This window comes from Salmo trutta, chromosome 17 (genome assembly GCF_901001165.1).
Source record: "Salmo trutta chromosome 17, fSalTru1.1, whole genome shotgun sequence".
NCBI lineage: Eukaryota > Metazoa > Chordata > Actinopteri > Salmoniformes > Salmonidae > Salmo > Salmo trutta.
This window is the reverse complement of record NC_042973.1, coordinates 6,772,096-6,789,079: the sequence shown is the minus strand read 5'-3', so window position 1 is coordinate 6,789,079 and position 16,984 is coordinate 6,772,096. Positions and strand designations below refer to the sequence as shown.

Here is a 16,984-nt window from a genome sequence, read left to right as displayed (position 1 = left end):
GTTGAACTAAACTGTACTGAACTGAGCTGTATTGAACTAAACTGTACTGAACTGAGCTGTATTGAACTGAGCTGAACTGAGCTAAACTGTGTTGAACTAAACTGTACTGAACTGAGCTGTATTGAACTGAGCTGAATTGAACTGAACTGAGCTAAACTGTGTTGAACTAAACTGTATTGTACTGAGCTGAACTAAACTGTACTGAACTGAGCTAAACTGTGTTGAACTAAACTGTACTGTACTGAGCTGAACTAAACTGTACTGAACTGAGCTAAACTGTGTTGAACTAAACTGTACTGTACTGAGCTGAACTAAACTGTACTGAACTGAGCTAAACTGTGTTGAACTGAGCTGAATTGAACTGAGCTGAATTGAACTGAGCTGAATTGAACTGAGCTGAATTGAACTGAGCTGAATTGAACTGAGCTGAATTGAACTGAGCTGAATTGAACTGAACTGAATTGTACTGAACTGAACTGTATTGAACTGAGCTGAACTGTATTGAACTGAGCTGAGCTGTATTGAACTGAGCTAAACTTTGTTGAACTAAACTGTATTGAACTGAGCTGAATTGAACTGAGCTGAATTGAACTGAGCTGTATTGAACTGAACTGAGCTGAATTGAACTGACCTCACCTAAGTAATAGAATGTGTGCTACTGCTGTTCTATTGTAGTCATTAGGTCATTATTGTAAAAGAATGTTTCTTCATAATGACTAGTCTCTTCTCACAGTGGAGCATGCAGGGCACCTTGGGTCTGGCGAGAGAGACCAGACTTCTCAATTATCAAACACAACATGTAAAGTACTGGCCCCATGTTTCATGAGGTGAAATAAAAGATCCCAGAAATGTTCCATACGTACAAAAAGCTTATTTCTCTCAAATGTTGTGCATAAATTTCTTTACATCCCTGTTAGTGAGCATTTCTCCTTTGCCAAAATAATCCATCCACCTGACAGGTGTGGCATATCAAAAAGCCAATTAAACAGCATGATCATTACACAGGTCCACTTTGTGCTGGGGACAGTAAAAGGCCACTAAAATGTGCAGTTTTGTCACACAACACAATGCCACAGATGCTTCAAGTTTTGAGGGAGTGTGCAATTGGCATGCTGACTGCAGGAATGTCCACCAAAGCTGTTGCCAGAGAATTGAATGTTCATTTCTCTACCATAAGCCGGACTCCAATGTCGTTTTAGAGAATTTGGCAGTAAGTCCAACCAGCTTCACAATCTCACCCCAGGACCTCCACATCCGTGTTATTCACCTCCGGGATCATCTGAGACCAGCCACCTGGACTGCTGATGAAACTGAGGAGTTTTTCTGTCTTTACCTTTTTGTGGGGGAAAACTCATTCTGATTGGCTGGGTCTGGCTCCCCAGTGGGTGGGCCTGGCTCCCAAGTGGGTGGGCCTATGCTCTCTAAGGCCCACCCATGGCTGCGGCCCTGCCCATAGATTAGGGCCTAATTTATTTAAATTGACTGATTCCTTATGTGAACTGTAACTCAGTGAAATTGTTGAAATTCCTGCATGTTGCGTTTACATACAGTACCAGTCAAAAGATTGGACACCTACTCTTTCATTTTTTTAAACATTTTCTACATTGTAGAATACTAGTGAAGACATCAAAACGATCAAAATTACACATATGGAATCATGTAGTAACCAAAAAAGTGTTAATCAAAATATATTTTATATTTGAGATTCTTCAAAATAGCCACCCTTTGCCTTGATGACAGCTTTGGACACTCTTGGCATTCTCTCAACCAGCTTCATGAGGAATGCTTTTCCAACAGTCTTGAAGGAGTTCCCACATATGCTGAGCACTTGTTGGCTGCTTTTCCTTAACTCTGCGGTCCAACTCATCCCAAGCCATCTCAATTGGGTTGAGGTCAGGTGATTGTTGAGGCCAGGTCATCTGATGCAACACTCCATCACTCTCCTTCTTGGTCAAATAGCCCTTACACAGCCTGGAGGTGTGTTTTGGGTCATTGTCCTGTTTTTTAAAAAAAGAAATGATAGTCCCATTAAGTGCAAAGAGTTGGATGGGGAGTTTTACTGCACAGCTATTTTCAGGTCTCTCCAAAGATGTTCGATCCGGTTCAAATCCCGGCTCTGGCTGGGCCACTCAAGGACATTCAGAGACTTGTCCCGAAGCCACTCCTGTGTTGTCTTGGCTGTGTTTTTGTCCTGTTGGAAGGTGAACATTTGCCCCAGTCTGAGGTCCTGAGTGCTCTGGAGCAGGTTTTCATCAAGGATATCTCTGTACTTTGCTCCATTAATCTTTGCCTCGATCCTGACTAGTCTCCCAGTCCCTGCTGCTGAAAAACATCCCCACAGCATGATGATGCCACCACAATGCTTCACCGTAGGGATGGTGCCCGGTTTCCTCCAGACGTGACGCTTGGCATTCAGGCCAAAGAGTTCAATATTGGTTTCTCATGGTCTGGGAGTCCTTTAGGTGCCTTTTGGCAAACTACAAGCGGGCTGTCATGTGCCTTTTACTGAGGAGTGGCTTCCGTCTGGCCACTCTACCATAAATGCCTGATTGGTGGAGTGCTGCAGAGATGGTTGTCCTTCTGGAAGGTTCTTCCATCTCCACAGAGGAACTCTGGAGCTCTGTCAGAGAGACAATCGTTTTCTTGGTCACCTCCCTGACCAAGGCCATACATCATCGACTGCTCAGTTTGGCCGGGTGGCCAGCTCTAGGAAGAGTCTTGGTGGTTCCAAACTTCTTCCATTTAAGAATGATGGAGGCCACTATGTTCTTGGGGACCTTCAAAGCTGCAGAAATATTTTGGTACCCTTCCCCAGATCTGTGCCTCGACACTATCCTGTCTCGGAGCTCTACGGACAATTCCTTCGACCTCATGGCTTGGTTTTTACTCTGACATGCACTGTCAACTGTGGGACCTTATATAGACAGGTGTGTGCCTTTCCAAATCATGTCCAATCAATTGAATTTACCACAATTGGACTCCAATCAAGTTGTAGAAACATCTCAAGGATGATCAGTGGAAACAGGATGCACCTGAGCTCAATTTCGAGTCTCATAGCAAAGGGTCTGAATACTTACATAAATAAGGTGTCTGTTTTTTTATATTTAAAACATTTGCAAAAAATCTAAAAACCTGTTTTTGCTTTGTCATTATTGTCTGTAGATTGCTAAGGATTTATTTTTTTAACCCAATTTAGAATAAGGCTGTAACGTAACAAAATGTGGGAAAAGTCAAGGGGTCTGATTACTTTCTGAAGGAACTATATATACACTGTATTTGTCATTTAGCAGACACTTTTATCCAAAGGGACTTACAGTACACTCTTGGAAAAAAGGGTTCCAAAAGGGCTCTTCAGCTGTCCCCATAGGAGAACCCTTTTTGGTTCCATGTAGAACTATTTTGGGTTCCATGTAGAACCCTCTGTGGAATGTGTTCTACATCAAATAAAGTTGTATTCCTCAAATGCGCCGAATACAGCAGGTTAACCAACAATGCAACATTTTAAAAAGTAAGAAACATTTGCTAAACTAAAGGAAAAAAAGTAAAACAATAAAATAACAATAACGAGGCTATATACAAGGAGCACCGGAACTGGGTCAATGTGCAGGGGTATGAGTTAGTCGAGGTCATATGTACATGTAGGTAGGGGTAAAGTGACTATTCATAGATAATTAACAGAGAGTATCAGCAGCGTATGTGAAGAGTTTGAAGGAATGTGAATGTACGTGTGGCGTCAATATGCGTGCGCGCGTGTGTGTGTGTGTTGGAGTGTCAGTGTAGTATGTGTGGGTGTGTGGTTAGAGTCTAGTGAGTGTACATCGAGCCTGTGCAAGAGAGTCAGTGCAAATAGTCTGGGTAGCCATTTAATTAACTGTTCAGCAGTCTTACGGCTTGGCGGTAGAAGCGGATCAGGAGCCTTTTGGTCCCAGACTTGGCGCTCCGGTACCGCTTGCCGTGCGGTAGCAGAGAGAACAGTCTATGACTTGGGTGGCTGGAGTCTTTGACAATTTTTAGGGCATTCCTCTGACACCGCCTGGTATAGAGGTCCTGGATAGCAGGGAGCTCGGCCCCAGTGATGTACTGACCCTGCGCACTACCCTCTGTAGCGCCTTGCGGTCGGATGTTGAGCAGTTGCCATACCAAGGGCTGGTGCAGCTGTAGAACCTTTTGAGGATCTGAGGTCAAAATATCTTCAGCCTCCTGAGGGTTACTGCACTGTTGGAGCTACATCTGCAATAACATCTGCTAAATATGTGTATGCGACCAGTAACATTTTATTTTATTTGAATAGGTGTTGTCGCCCTCTTAACAACTGTCTTGGTGTGTTTGGACCATGATAGGTCCCTTAGTGATGTGGAACTCAAAAGGGTTCTACCTGGAACCAATAGGGTTCTACCTGGAACCAAAAACAGTTCTACCTGGAACCAAAAAGGGTTATTCAAATGGCTATCCTATGGAAAGAGTGCAGTGCGTGCATACATTTTCTTATGGGTTCCCCCAGTGGGAATGAAACATGCTGTACCAACTGAGCCACACTGGACCATTAATGAATAAGAAATAGTACCTGGGTGGTTCTGGGCTGGGCGGTCTCTCCATGAAGCTCTTCTTAGTGACATTGGAGATGGGAACAGAGGAAATATTCCTCAACGATGTGAGGGCTGGCTCTGAAAACACAAACACCATAACTCTCATTAAAACAAATCCATAGAGCAGGAATGGTTTCACTGGGATGTCTGAAGGTTTGCCAAAAAAACAAAAACAGTTTTCAAGTACGAAACACGATTTACCCTGTCTTACCTTCAGTATCCAAAACTCTTGGTTGTACAAAGGAGGGCTTCACCTCTTCAAACCAACAGAACAGCTCGGCCAGGAACACAAGGTAGTTATTCTGGAAAAGACCAAAACACAGACAGGATATGGGGTTAAGGCAGTAGTAAATAGAAAGCGGACTGTCTGCAAACATTAACAGTGCACAACACCTGGCAAAATAATCCTGCAACATGAACTCTGAGAAAAGCATGACAGTTCACAACTGTCAAATGTAGTATACCTGTGCTTCCACAAGATGTCTCTGTTAACTTCCATTTTTTTTATCATATGTCAGTGTACATCATAAATACTTAATGAAGTATGGTTAGTTAGTACAAATTCTCTTAACCAAAAAAAACTTTATTCTAGACCCAAGTCAATCCACCAATCTGTTAAGGGTAAGAATGTGAGCTCCCTCAGTTACTTCTCTCATCTCATTTATACAATATTTCCCCCTAAATCAATCACACTGAAAACAACAGAGGTGTTTTTTATTTTCTTCATATATCCCCAAGGGTCACGTTATTTTTCTTTACTGTACAAGAGTGATCGTGTTAACTTAATCTATCATTTAGATAATGGCATGCAGTACCAATGGTACTCAAATGTGCCTCTGAGTGAAAAAAAATAAATAAAATGGACTAGCCTAGTTTCTGTTATTCTCCCGATGGGCACAGAACCAAATGAATAGGACCATCTGGGGATGTGTATGACCAGATCACCTGTACACAGACGGGAAAGACATTGTTTCCTTTCCCCTAGTACACAGAGATGGGAAAATCAACCAATCCTAGAAATGGAATATAGGCCTGGTACACAGAGATGGGAAAATCAACCAATCCTAGAAATGGAATATAGGCCTGGTACACAGAGATGGGAAAATCAACCAATCCTAGAAATCAAATATAGGCCTGTTACAGAGGATAGGAAAATCAACTAATCCTAAAAATTGAATATAGGCCTGGTACACAGAGATGGGAAAATCAACCAATCCTAGGAATTGAATATAGGCCTGGTACACAGAGATAGGAAAATCAACCAATCCTAGAAATGGAATATAGGCCTGGTACACAGAGATGGGAAAATCAACCAATCCTAAAAATTGAATATAGGCCTGGTACACAGAGAGCTAGATGACCAATCATGGTGTGTTATTATTACAATTCCTTTGTTACCATCCTCGTCCAGCGACACATAGCCCAGTCATGTTCATTAACCACCAAATGGAAGAAAACGCACTGCAACAGGGAGGGACTGACTACCTGCACTTGTCCAATAAGAAATGCTAATTTCCAGTTTCCATTGCAAAACATTTTGCTACATTGTGCCCCAATGAACATGACCCAGGGTTTCCCAAGGAGGCTGGCACAAGAATGTGTTGACTGTTCAGATATGACCTTGAGTATCTGCGGTGTTCATCAGCTCAGCAACATGGCTCAGACAATGGGAACATTCCCTCAATCAGCACAAAAGGATTGTGTGTGAGTATGTATGTATGTATGTATGTATGTATGTATGTATGTATGTATGTATGTATGTATGTATGTATGTATGTATGTATGTATGTATGTATGTGTGTGTGTGTGTGTGTGTGTGTGTGTGTGTGTGTGTGTGTGTGTGTGAGAGTGAGAGTGAGAGTGAGAGAGTGTGTATATGTGGGTGTATCCAGAGATGAGCAGAGACAGGCATTTCTGTTACATGTATTTGAAATTCATATTTCAATGACTTTTTAGTATTTTGTTGTTTGCATTTCACTGGCCTAAACTACAATCCAATGTATATAGATAGACCTGTAATATATATATTTTTTGTGTGTGTAAAATACCAAATACTTTTCTATACCATTTTTTTTTAAAGCGGTTCACAATTTTTTGGCCCCCTTTCACCCTGCCTTGGTATCAGAAGGCTGATGGCACTATAGTGTGATAAGTATCTGGTAAATTATTTAAATGTAAAAATGAACTCTTGCAAAGCATGCTGGGTATTATTCTAATGAGCTCCACCCCTGAAATAAGGACAATAACAATACCCAGTGTGCTTTGCAATTTTCTTTTTTTTTTACATAAAACATTTACATTTTGGTCATTTAGCAGACTTATCCAGAGCGACTTACAGTCGGTGCATTCAACTACGGTAGATAAATAACCACATATCTCGGGCTGTGACGTCATGGAATTTTGGATGATGGTAATTGGCTAGCCAAATGACAGCGGTCACCGTAAAACCCTTTTTTTTCTTCAATTACCTACATTTTCTCCTCTCCTCCACTCCTGACTGCATGTTCTGGAATTGAAATTGAATTAATAGAATAGGCGTCCCCAATGATGGCATTATGGGTGGACTGGCGGCCATTGCGAGTTTACCCACAGGCGCAAAGCAGGAAGTAAAATATGTGCTAAAATATGTACTGTGATTTGTTGATTCAACTCACCTGACATTACAAAACAATACATTTCATTACATGAAACACACCAGTTAGCATCATTTGAATGAACATTCTACATTACAATGGAAATTATTGCATCACAATACCAGGCAGCCATTGCGAGTGTAGCCATGAGTTTACCAGTCAAATTGCCAGGGTTAGAGGAGATTCCCTAAAAACACGCCACTTCAATACAGCTACGACGTTTTCGTAGCAGGTTAGGAAAATTAACGTTGTAGGTTAGGAGAATTAGGTTAAGGTTAGGCATAATAAATACAACCCGTGAGCAGGTTTTGGTCATACAGAGCATAACATTTATCCATAAATTAATTCTAAGAGCATAGCACATCCTGTTTTTACATTAGCCAATAATCTCTTCAACCCAAATAACCAGTGATGCAAAACCAGCGCATCAGAATCACTTAGCTCATATTACAAGGTGATGATAGCCTCATAACACACGTAACGTTTTAATATTTTAATCTCTAATGAATCATGAGAGATTATACAGTAGCCAAAGCATTGACAAACAACCATTCGGCCAGAACACCGACAAACACAATTATCTAATGGAAAACTCTGTATACGGTACCAACTGAACTACAGTAAAAATGATCACAATGAATATGATTAATATATTGCCAACCAAGTTCAATAATTCAAAGTACATTGCTACTTCTGAACAGACCCCCCCCACCATAGCAATCTCTAATCCTATAACATACAGTATAAGAAACAATATCAAACATTTCTCAGCTGCATGTAGTTTCTTCTGGCCTGCTACACTATTTGTATAGCCTGGTCGCAGATCTGTTTGTGCTGTCTTGCCAATTCCTATGGTCATTGTCACACCAGTTTGCAAGACAATGCAAACTGATCTGGGACCAGGCTATAATTTATATTGCAATTAGCTGCAGTAACCAGCCTACCTCCTCCAGGTCTGTCCAGCTACAGTAACCAGCCTACCTCCTCCAGGTCTGTCCAGCTACAGTAACCAGTCCACCTCCTCCAGGTCTGTCCAGCTACAGTAACCAGTCCACCTCCTCCAGGTCTGTCCAGCTACAGTAACCAGCCTACCTCCTCCAGGTCTGTCCAGCTACAGTAACCAGCCTACCTCCTCCAGGTCTGTCCAGCTGCAGTAACCAGCCTACCTCCTCCAGGTCTGTCCAGCTACAGTAACCAGTCCACCTCCTCCAGGTCTGTCCAGCTACAGTAACCAGCCTACCTCCTCCAGGTCTGTCCAGCTGCAGTAACCAGCCTACCTCCTCCAGGTCTGTCCAGCTGCAGTAACCAGCCTACCTCCTCCAGGTCTGTCCAGCTACAGTAACCAGCCTACCTCCTCCAGGTCTGTCCAGCTACAGTAACCAGCCTACCTCCTCCAGGTCTGTCCAGCTACAGTAACCAGCCTACCTCCTCCAGGTCTGTCCAGCTACAGTAACCAGCCTACCTCCTCCAGGTCTGTCCAGCTGCAGTAACCAGCCTACCTCCTCCAGGTCTGTTGCGGGGGCCCTCCCATTAGATTGTGAAGTGATATCTCTCCTAACACACTCTCCAGTCAAACAGCCAGTCTGTTCTGGCCCCCGGTTTCCTACTGATCTCCTACTCACAACACCACAACCCTGTCACCTGACAATACCTCGACCCCGTTGCCAGATTTCCCTGTCACTCACTGTTCAGTGGCGGGTTGCCAGATGTGCAGATTTCAGCGTGTCAGTCCATGTCTATGAAGAGAGCTCATTGGTTACTGAATGCAAACAAAGTTGACGCTAAAAATGGAGGGATAATCTGTTTAGCAGGGACCACACTGGTAAACCCGCCCCCTCAGTGGGCGCCCACACACAGGATACCAAGAGCTGTGATGCCATTAAATCACTTACTGTAGCCAAAGAGGGGGATTAGACTACAGACCTGTACGACTGATAGGAAGACCGAGAAACACAGCCCTCTTATAAACCAATAGGTTAAAAGCAAGACTGTAGCTTGTAAAAACTGTGAAACTGCAACTGACTTCCACAGAGCAAAGTCATTATGTACCCTCAATAGATAGCAGCACAGCCACCCAATTGTGATTAAGCTTGTTAACATTAGAAGAAGCAAAATGTCTTACTCCTTTTCATTTTCAGTCTGCAGATGGCAATTTTGATCAGCAGTGAATTCATGAAATATAATGTATGACTCAAAGTGAGGAGGTTGACATGATTTAGTACCAAGGATTCTAATTGAAAAACAAAAAAAGACTCATGTCTCTGTGTATCCAGAGATATGTTAGTGTATGTTAATTGGGGGGTTGAGTGGATAAACACAAAACAGCCTACAGTATTGCATGCCGTTTACACATGCTGACACACACACACACACGCTTTGTATGTCCTTTCAACCTCTCAAATGACTCCATGGGGCGGCAGGTAGCCCAGTGGTTAGAGCATTGGGCCAGTAACCAAAAGGTTGTAAGATCGAATCCCCGAGCTGACAAGGTAAAAATCTGTCATTCTGCCCCTGAACAAGGCAGTTAACCCACTGTTCCCCGGTAGGCCGTCATTGTAAATAAGAATTTGTTCTTAACTGACCTGCCTAGTTAAATAAAGGTTACATTTAAAATAAAAAAGTGAATCATGGCCACAGCGAATGGGATCATTACATCATCATACTGCAATGCAGCATGCTGAATATCTCCCTCTCAGCATTATGGGAACTGCACTGTACTGGCGGCTACGGTGTGATGAGCCCACAGAAAACTGGGTCATCATATAACCAGATTCTACCGATTCTACCGTCCTCACGGATACCTGCAGTACAGAGCTGAGAATAGGTTTGGAATTTGGCCGCTGGGCCACCCAACATAGAACATTGACTTGAATGGGAATGTAGTTCTTGTAAATCAAATTGTATTGTGGTTAGCATAAACCCAATCCAAGTACAATGATAGATACAGTAGAACCTGCCTACTCAGTCTAAGTTCTGTTTTGCCCGCAGCCCTGAATCAAATTCCCTCCAAAGTGAATTATTCAGGATCTGATTCAAGATCCACCAGCAGTGTCTGTTTTTTTGCAAAACAATAATAATAATAATAATAAAATAATAAATAAAATATTTTTTATTATTCCTATTTTTCAAGGGTTGCTGCAGCACACTCAGCACCCTCTACTTCCTGCGGCCGTGGGTGGAATGACCCGGTAGACAAACAATTGTTTACAGTATTTACGTTAAAATAAAGCCAGAAACGCAAGCATTTCACTACACCCGTAATAACATCTCCGAAAATATGTGTACATGACCAATAATAGAACGGTTATGACGGTGATTTTGTTTTTATTCCCGGGTCATTATCCATTTAATCGTTGGTTACACAACTACCGTGCCAGCCCTAATGAACTCAACCCCAAACTCACCTTTCCTCCCCTATGGACACGGGTACTGCTCTACTACAACCCATGCTTAAACAGTCCGTTTTCAGGACAGTACTTCTGAGGCCATCCTCTACAAGGATACAGAAAACTGGGCTATAGTGAGTGAATGAGCTGTTTGTTTCCCGCCAGTTTCTCAATACATTGGCAACAACACACGTGATCAACACCCTCTCTATTCACAGCCTAGGAGACAACACCACCACACAGCATGTGTCCATCCATTCTGCTCAGCCTAGGAGACAACGACACCACACACACCATGTGTCCATCCATTCTGCTCAGCCTAGGAGACAACGACACCACACACCATGTGTCCATCCATTCTGCTCAGCCTAGGAGACAACAACACCATGTGTCCATCCATTCTGCTCAGCCTAGGAGACAACAACAACACACACCATGTGTCCATCCATTCTGCTCAGCCTAGGAGACAACAACAACGCCACACAGCATGTGTCCATCCATTCTGCTCAGCCTAGGAGACAACAACAACACACACCACGTGTCCATCCATTCTGCTCAGCCTAGGAGACAACAACAACGCCACACAGCATGTGTCCATCCATTCTGCTCAGCCTAGGAGACAACAACAACACACACCACGTGTCCATCCATTCTGCTCAGCCTAGGAGACAACAACAACGCCACACAGCATGTGTCCATCCATTCTGCTCAGCCTAGGAGACAACAACAACGCCACACAGCACGTGTCCATCCATTCTGCTCAGCCTAGGAGACAACAACACCATGTGTCCATCCATTCTGCTCAGCGTAGGAGACAACAACACCATGTGTCCATCCATTCTGCTCAGGAATACAATCCCATATAATAGCTTCCAGTGAGAATGAGAGTGAGAGAGAGAGAGGCTATAAACAGAAGAGAAAATAGAGACATCTAACTCCAACAAACCAGAGCTGTGGTTTGTGAGGACAGAGTTGACAAGATCCATATCAGACAGATCCCCATTGTCCACCATGCTTTGTATTACACAATACAAATGTACACACTGCACACACTAGCTGCCTGTCCGTTTTCCTAGTTTACCCAGTGTCCTTAGCTCTTTGGACTGTCTTCGTTCCATAATGATCATTTTATTTGCAAAGTCTCTTGGAACTTTTGGTGACAACATGGCACCCTTTAAACATGAAGTTGACCTAACTCTGTGTACAGTAATACCCTTTTCACACTACTGACATGAGCCAGGCCACGAGGAGCTGTACTATGCTGGCGTGGTGAAGCATGCAGCCTAGTTGAGAACAGGGTATTCATATCAGAGCCAGCACAGTAGTGAGAACAGGGTATTCATATCAGAGCCAGCACAGTACGGTAGTGAGAACAGGGTATTCATATCAGAGCCAGCACAGTACGGTACGGTAGTGAGAACAGGGTATTCATATCAGAGCCAGCACAGTACGGTAGTGAGAACAGGGTATTCATATCAGAGCCAGCACAGTACGGTAGTGAGAACGGGGTATTCATATCAGAGCCAGCACAGTACGGTAGTGAGAACAGGGTATTCATATCAGAGCCAGGACAGGATGGTAGTGAGAACAGGGTATTCATATCAGAGCCAGCACAGTACGGTAGTGAGAACAGGGTATTCATATCAGAGCCAGCACAGTACGGTAGTGAGAACAGGGTATTCATATCAGAGCCAGCACAGTACGGTAGTGAGAACAGGGTATTCATATCAGAGCCAGCACAGTACGGTAGTGAGAACAGGGTATTCATATCAGAGCCAGCACAGTACGGTAGTGAGAACAGGGTATTCATATCAGAGCCAGCACAGTACGGTAGTGAGAACAGGGTATTCATATCAGAGCCAGCACAGTACGGTAGTGAGAACAGGGTATTCATATCAGAGCCAGCACAGTACGGTAGTGAGAACAGGGTATTCATATCAGAGCCAGCACAGGATGGTAGTGAGAACAGGGTATTCATATCAGAGCCAGCACAGTACGGTAGTGAGAACAGGGTATTCATATCAGAGCCAGCACAGTACGGTAGTGAGAACAGGGTATTCATATCAGAGCCAGCACAGTACGGTAGTGAGAACAGGGTATTCATATCAGAGCCAGCACAGTACGGTAGTGAGAACAGGGTATTCATATCAGAGCCAGCACAGTACGGTAGTGAGAACAGGGTATTCATATCAGAGCCAGCACAGTACGGTAGTGAGAACAGGGTATTCATATCAGAGCCAGCACAGTACGGTAGTGAGAACAGGGTATTCATATCAGAGCCAGCACAGTACGGTAGTGAGAACAGGGTATTCATATCAGAGCCAGCACAGTACGGTAGTGAGAACAGGGTATTCATATCAGAGCCAGCACAGTACGGTAGTGAGAACAGGGTATTCATATCAGAGCCAGCACAGTACGGTAGTGAGAACAGGGTATTCATATCAGAGCCAGCACAGTACGGTAGTGAGAACAGGGTATTCATATCAGAGCCAGCACAGTACGGTAGTGAGAACAGGGTATTCATGCTTCAGGTGTACTAGAGTGAATCATTTAAAAGCCATGTGGACTTACTTTGAGGGACGAGGAGGCGTGCACCATGTCCTCCAGGCTGAAGTGGCAGCAGCGGTTCAGATGCTCCTGACAGAAGTCCTGCACCAGCTGCAGGTTGTACAGGCTGTCCGCCAGCGACATACGCTCCTTCAGACAGATATCTGACAAGGACAAAGGGGGTCTGAGAGACGAGCGCTACACCAATCAACTTGGAAGTGAATCAGGAAGTGAATGTCTGTGATGATTAAGGCAGTAACGCAGATGGATTTGTCCCTTCCTTGTCTGGGATTTACCAATCAGGGATCAGGATACTGGATGTTGTGCACAAGGTACTCATGCCATTTCGTAGTGTAAACAGAATCTTTAAATCAATCATCACTCTGAGTTGGTGGGGTTCAGTACTGAGCTCTCTCTGTGTGTGTGTGTGTGTGTGTGTGTGTGTGTGTGTGTGTGTGTGTGTGTGTGTGTGTGTGTGTGTGTGTGTGTGTGTGTGTGTGCGCGTGTGTCCCATCCACTTCATCAATAGGTTAATGAGATTAAGGATGAGTTGATTATGAGGTTTGATTTTCATCACTAATGGCTGACGGCTCACTCAGTCCTCCTGGGACATGAAAGGCTAGCCAGAGGAGAGCCATTAACACCTTCAGACTCAGTGAGGCACCTGGAGAGGGTCATGTGTTGATCAAATCAAATGAATGTCTATTGGTCACAGTGAATCGCTGGCTTGTCAACTCTTCTCAACAATGCAGAAAAATAACAATATCAATCAAGAACCAAATGCACACACTCTCCCCTCTCTAACACACACACACACACACACTCTCCCCTCTCTAACACACACACACACACTCTTCCCTCTCTAACACACACACACACACACACACTCTCCCCTCTCTAACACACACACACACACACACACACACACTCTCCCCTCTCTAACACACACACACACACACACACACACACACACACACACACACACACACACACATATCCCCTTCCCCACGGTACTGTGTAGAGGTGTACCTTGCAGTCTGACTAGCTGTGGGCAGTAGAAGTGCAGCAGAGCGGCCAGGGCGCAGCCGTCAGCGGTGTCCTTCAGCAGGTTATCGACAGGGGGGATCCAGGGCACCTGCTGGGCCACAGTCTGCTGCTCCTTCCTGTAGCGAGTCTGGAGCGCCATGGGACAACACACACACACACACACACACACACACACACGGAAAGACAAAGAAATACACAGACAGACATGTAGGAATGCACATCACCATATAAAATGGAGTGTATCTCTCAATGTAGGTTTGACATTATTCTGACCATGAGAATACTACATCTGACATTTTATTTTTATTTATTTTATTTCACCTTTCTTTAACCAGGTAGGCAAGTTGAGAACAAGTTCTCATTTACAATTGCGACCTGGCCAAGATAAAGCAAAGCAGTTCGACAACATACAACAACACAGAGTTACACATGGAGTAAACAACATACAGTCAATAATACAGTAGAAAAAAATAAGACTATATACAATGTGAGCAAATGATGTGAGATAAGGGAGGTAAAGGCAAAAAAATGCCATCAAAACATGACTTAATGTAATCATATCGAACAATATAATAGACAAAATCACCATGCTTCAATCACATGTTCAGTAACCTCCTAATCTAATTCAGGGAAACTGGATGGAAACTGAGTTAACTGCAAAATAAAGCGTCACCAATAACTGCAATTACATGTTGACGTTCATGTGTGGAATGATGACATTTACTATGGAGATGGCGGTGAGAGAGTCACTATGGAAACGGACAGATGGAGGGGGGGGGTAAGACCAGCGCTGGTCAGCTGACTTACAGGTACCAGTTTCATGTACCATTTATTTGGAGACTTCAGGAACCGAGAGAGAGAGATAAGAGAGAGAAAGAGAGAGATGAGAGAAAAAGAGAGAGAGAGGAGAGAAAGAGGGAGAGAGATAAGAGAGAGACACTGATAAGAGAGAGAGAGACCTAGAGAGAAAGAAAGAGAGAGACAGATGAGAGAGACAGAGAAAAATAGATGAGAGAAAGAAACAGACAGACAAGAAGAGAGGTATAATCCAGTCAGCATTAGACTTTGGGTCTGTTTTGCTGCCTAAGATGTCAAACAGAGGATCCTCTCATGTCAAAACAGACATCTTTCCTTGAGACAGCTAACTAGTACAGGACACAACCACAGCAGAAACCAGGAGGATTTGATGTCAAGCCTAAATTGTGACTGTTGTCCCAGTTGAAGAAGCCATGTAAATAGATGTGGTTTTTGTTCCTGTATTACTGTGGACATTTTGCTTAGTCTCTTTAGTGGGATGGTCACTTTTATGTGTACATCAAATCAAATTGTATTAGTCACATACACATCGTTAGCAGATGTTATTGAGAGTGTAGCGAAATGCTTATGTTCCTAGATCCGACAATGCATTTCTATAGTAAAATGGCGCCGGAGATGAAGGCAGATGTTTTACCTGCCCTCAACCGATTGTTTTTTTTTGTTTGTTTATTTCCGTTGTTTGTAACTTTTAATTATTTTTTTTTTACTTATTTTGTACATAATGTTGTCGCTACCGTCTCTTATGACCGAAAATAACTTCTGGACATCAGAACTGTGATTACTCACCACGGACCGGCAGAATCCTTTTTTTCCTTTAACGAGTCCGACAAGCCCGACGCGAACGATATACTGCTTTCTCAGGAACAGGCCCAGATCCCCGTGATTTGTGTGAAGAGGAGGTGGAGCAAAAGGGGCCGGAGGGCGGGCTGCCTTCTGAGAATTTCTAGGCGATTGAATAAACCCCCACTTCCTTCCATTCTGCTAGCAAACGTGCAATCTTTGGAGAATAAAATAGGTGACCTACGCGGAAGATTAAACTACCAATGGGACATTCAAAACTGTAATATCTTATGTTTCACGGAGTCGTGGCTGAGCGACAACACTATCAACATACGCTGTATCGGCAGGATAGAACAGCGGTGTCTGGTAAGACAAGGGGCGGCGGACAATGCATTTTTGTAAATAACAGCTGGTGCACAATATCTAAGGAAGTCTCAAACTATTGCTCGCCTGAGGTAGAGTATCTAATGAAAAGCTGTAGACCACACTATCTACCTAGAGAGTTTTCATCTGTATTTTTCGTAGCTGTTTACATAACACCACAGCATTGAATTAAACAAAAAATAATTTATTTAACGTTTATTTAACTAGGCAAGTCAGTTAAGAACACATTCTTATTTACAATGACAGCCTAGGAACAGTGGGTTAACTGCCTTGTTCAGGGGCAGAATGACAGATATTTACCTTGTCAGCTCAGGGATTCGATCTAGCAACCTTTCTGTGACTGGCCCAACACTACAACCACTAGGCTACCTGCCTCCCCGACGAATGAGCTGTATTCCGCCATAAGCAAACAAGAATACGCTCACCGAGAGGTGGCGCTCCTAGCAGCCGGAGACTTTTTAACGCAGGGAAACTTAAATCTGTTTTACCAAATTTCTATCAGCATGTTAAATGTACAAACAGAGGGAAAAAAACACTCTGGACCACCTTTACTCCACACACAGAGACGCATACAAAGCTCTCCCTCGCCCTCCATTTGGCAAATCTGACCATAATTCTATCCCCGATTCCTGCTTACAAGCAAAAATTCAAGCAGGAAGCACCAGTGACTAGATCAATAAAAAAGTGGTCAGATGAAACAGATGCTAAGCTACAGGACTGTTCTGCTAGCACAGACTGGAATATGTTCCGGGATTCCTCCGATGGCATTGAGAAGTACACCACAGTCATTGGCTTCATCGATGAC

The 16,984-nt window shown here is 43.6% G+C and overlaps 1 protein-coding gene across 3 annotated transcripts in view; it reads right to left on the bottom strand.

Annotated features, from left to right (window-relative positions):
* The window catches only part of LOC115151491 (calmodulin-regulated spectrin-associated protein 2), a 91,445-nt gene that overhangs the window by 15,205 nt on the left and 59,256 nt on the right, over positions 1 to 16,984 (bottom strand). For 2 of the 3 annotated variants that reach the window (XM_029695469.1, XM_029695467.1), the window contains 4 exons: positions 14,182 to 14,326; positions 13,177 to 13,316; positions 4,798 to 4,888; positions 4,565 to 4,664 (listed from right to left, as the gene is read on the bottom strand). In XM_029695469.1, the coding sequence (XP_029551329.1) occupies positions 4,565 to 4,664; positions 4,798 to 4,888; positions 13,177 to 13,316; positions 14,182 to 14,326 (476 nt within the window). Of the gene's footprint in view, positions 1 to 4,564; positions 4,665 to 4,797; positions 4,889 to 13,176; positions 13,317 to 14,181; positions 14,367 to 16,984 lie in introns of those variants that run through there. The other variant, XM_029695468.1, reaches the window with a different exon arrangement.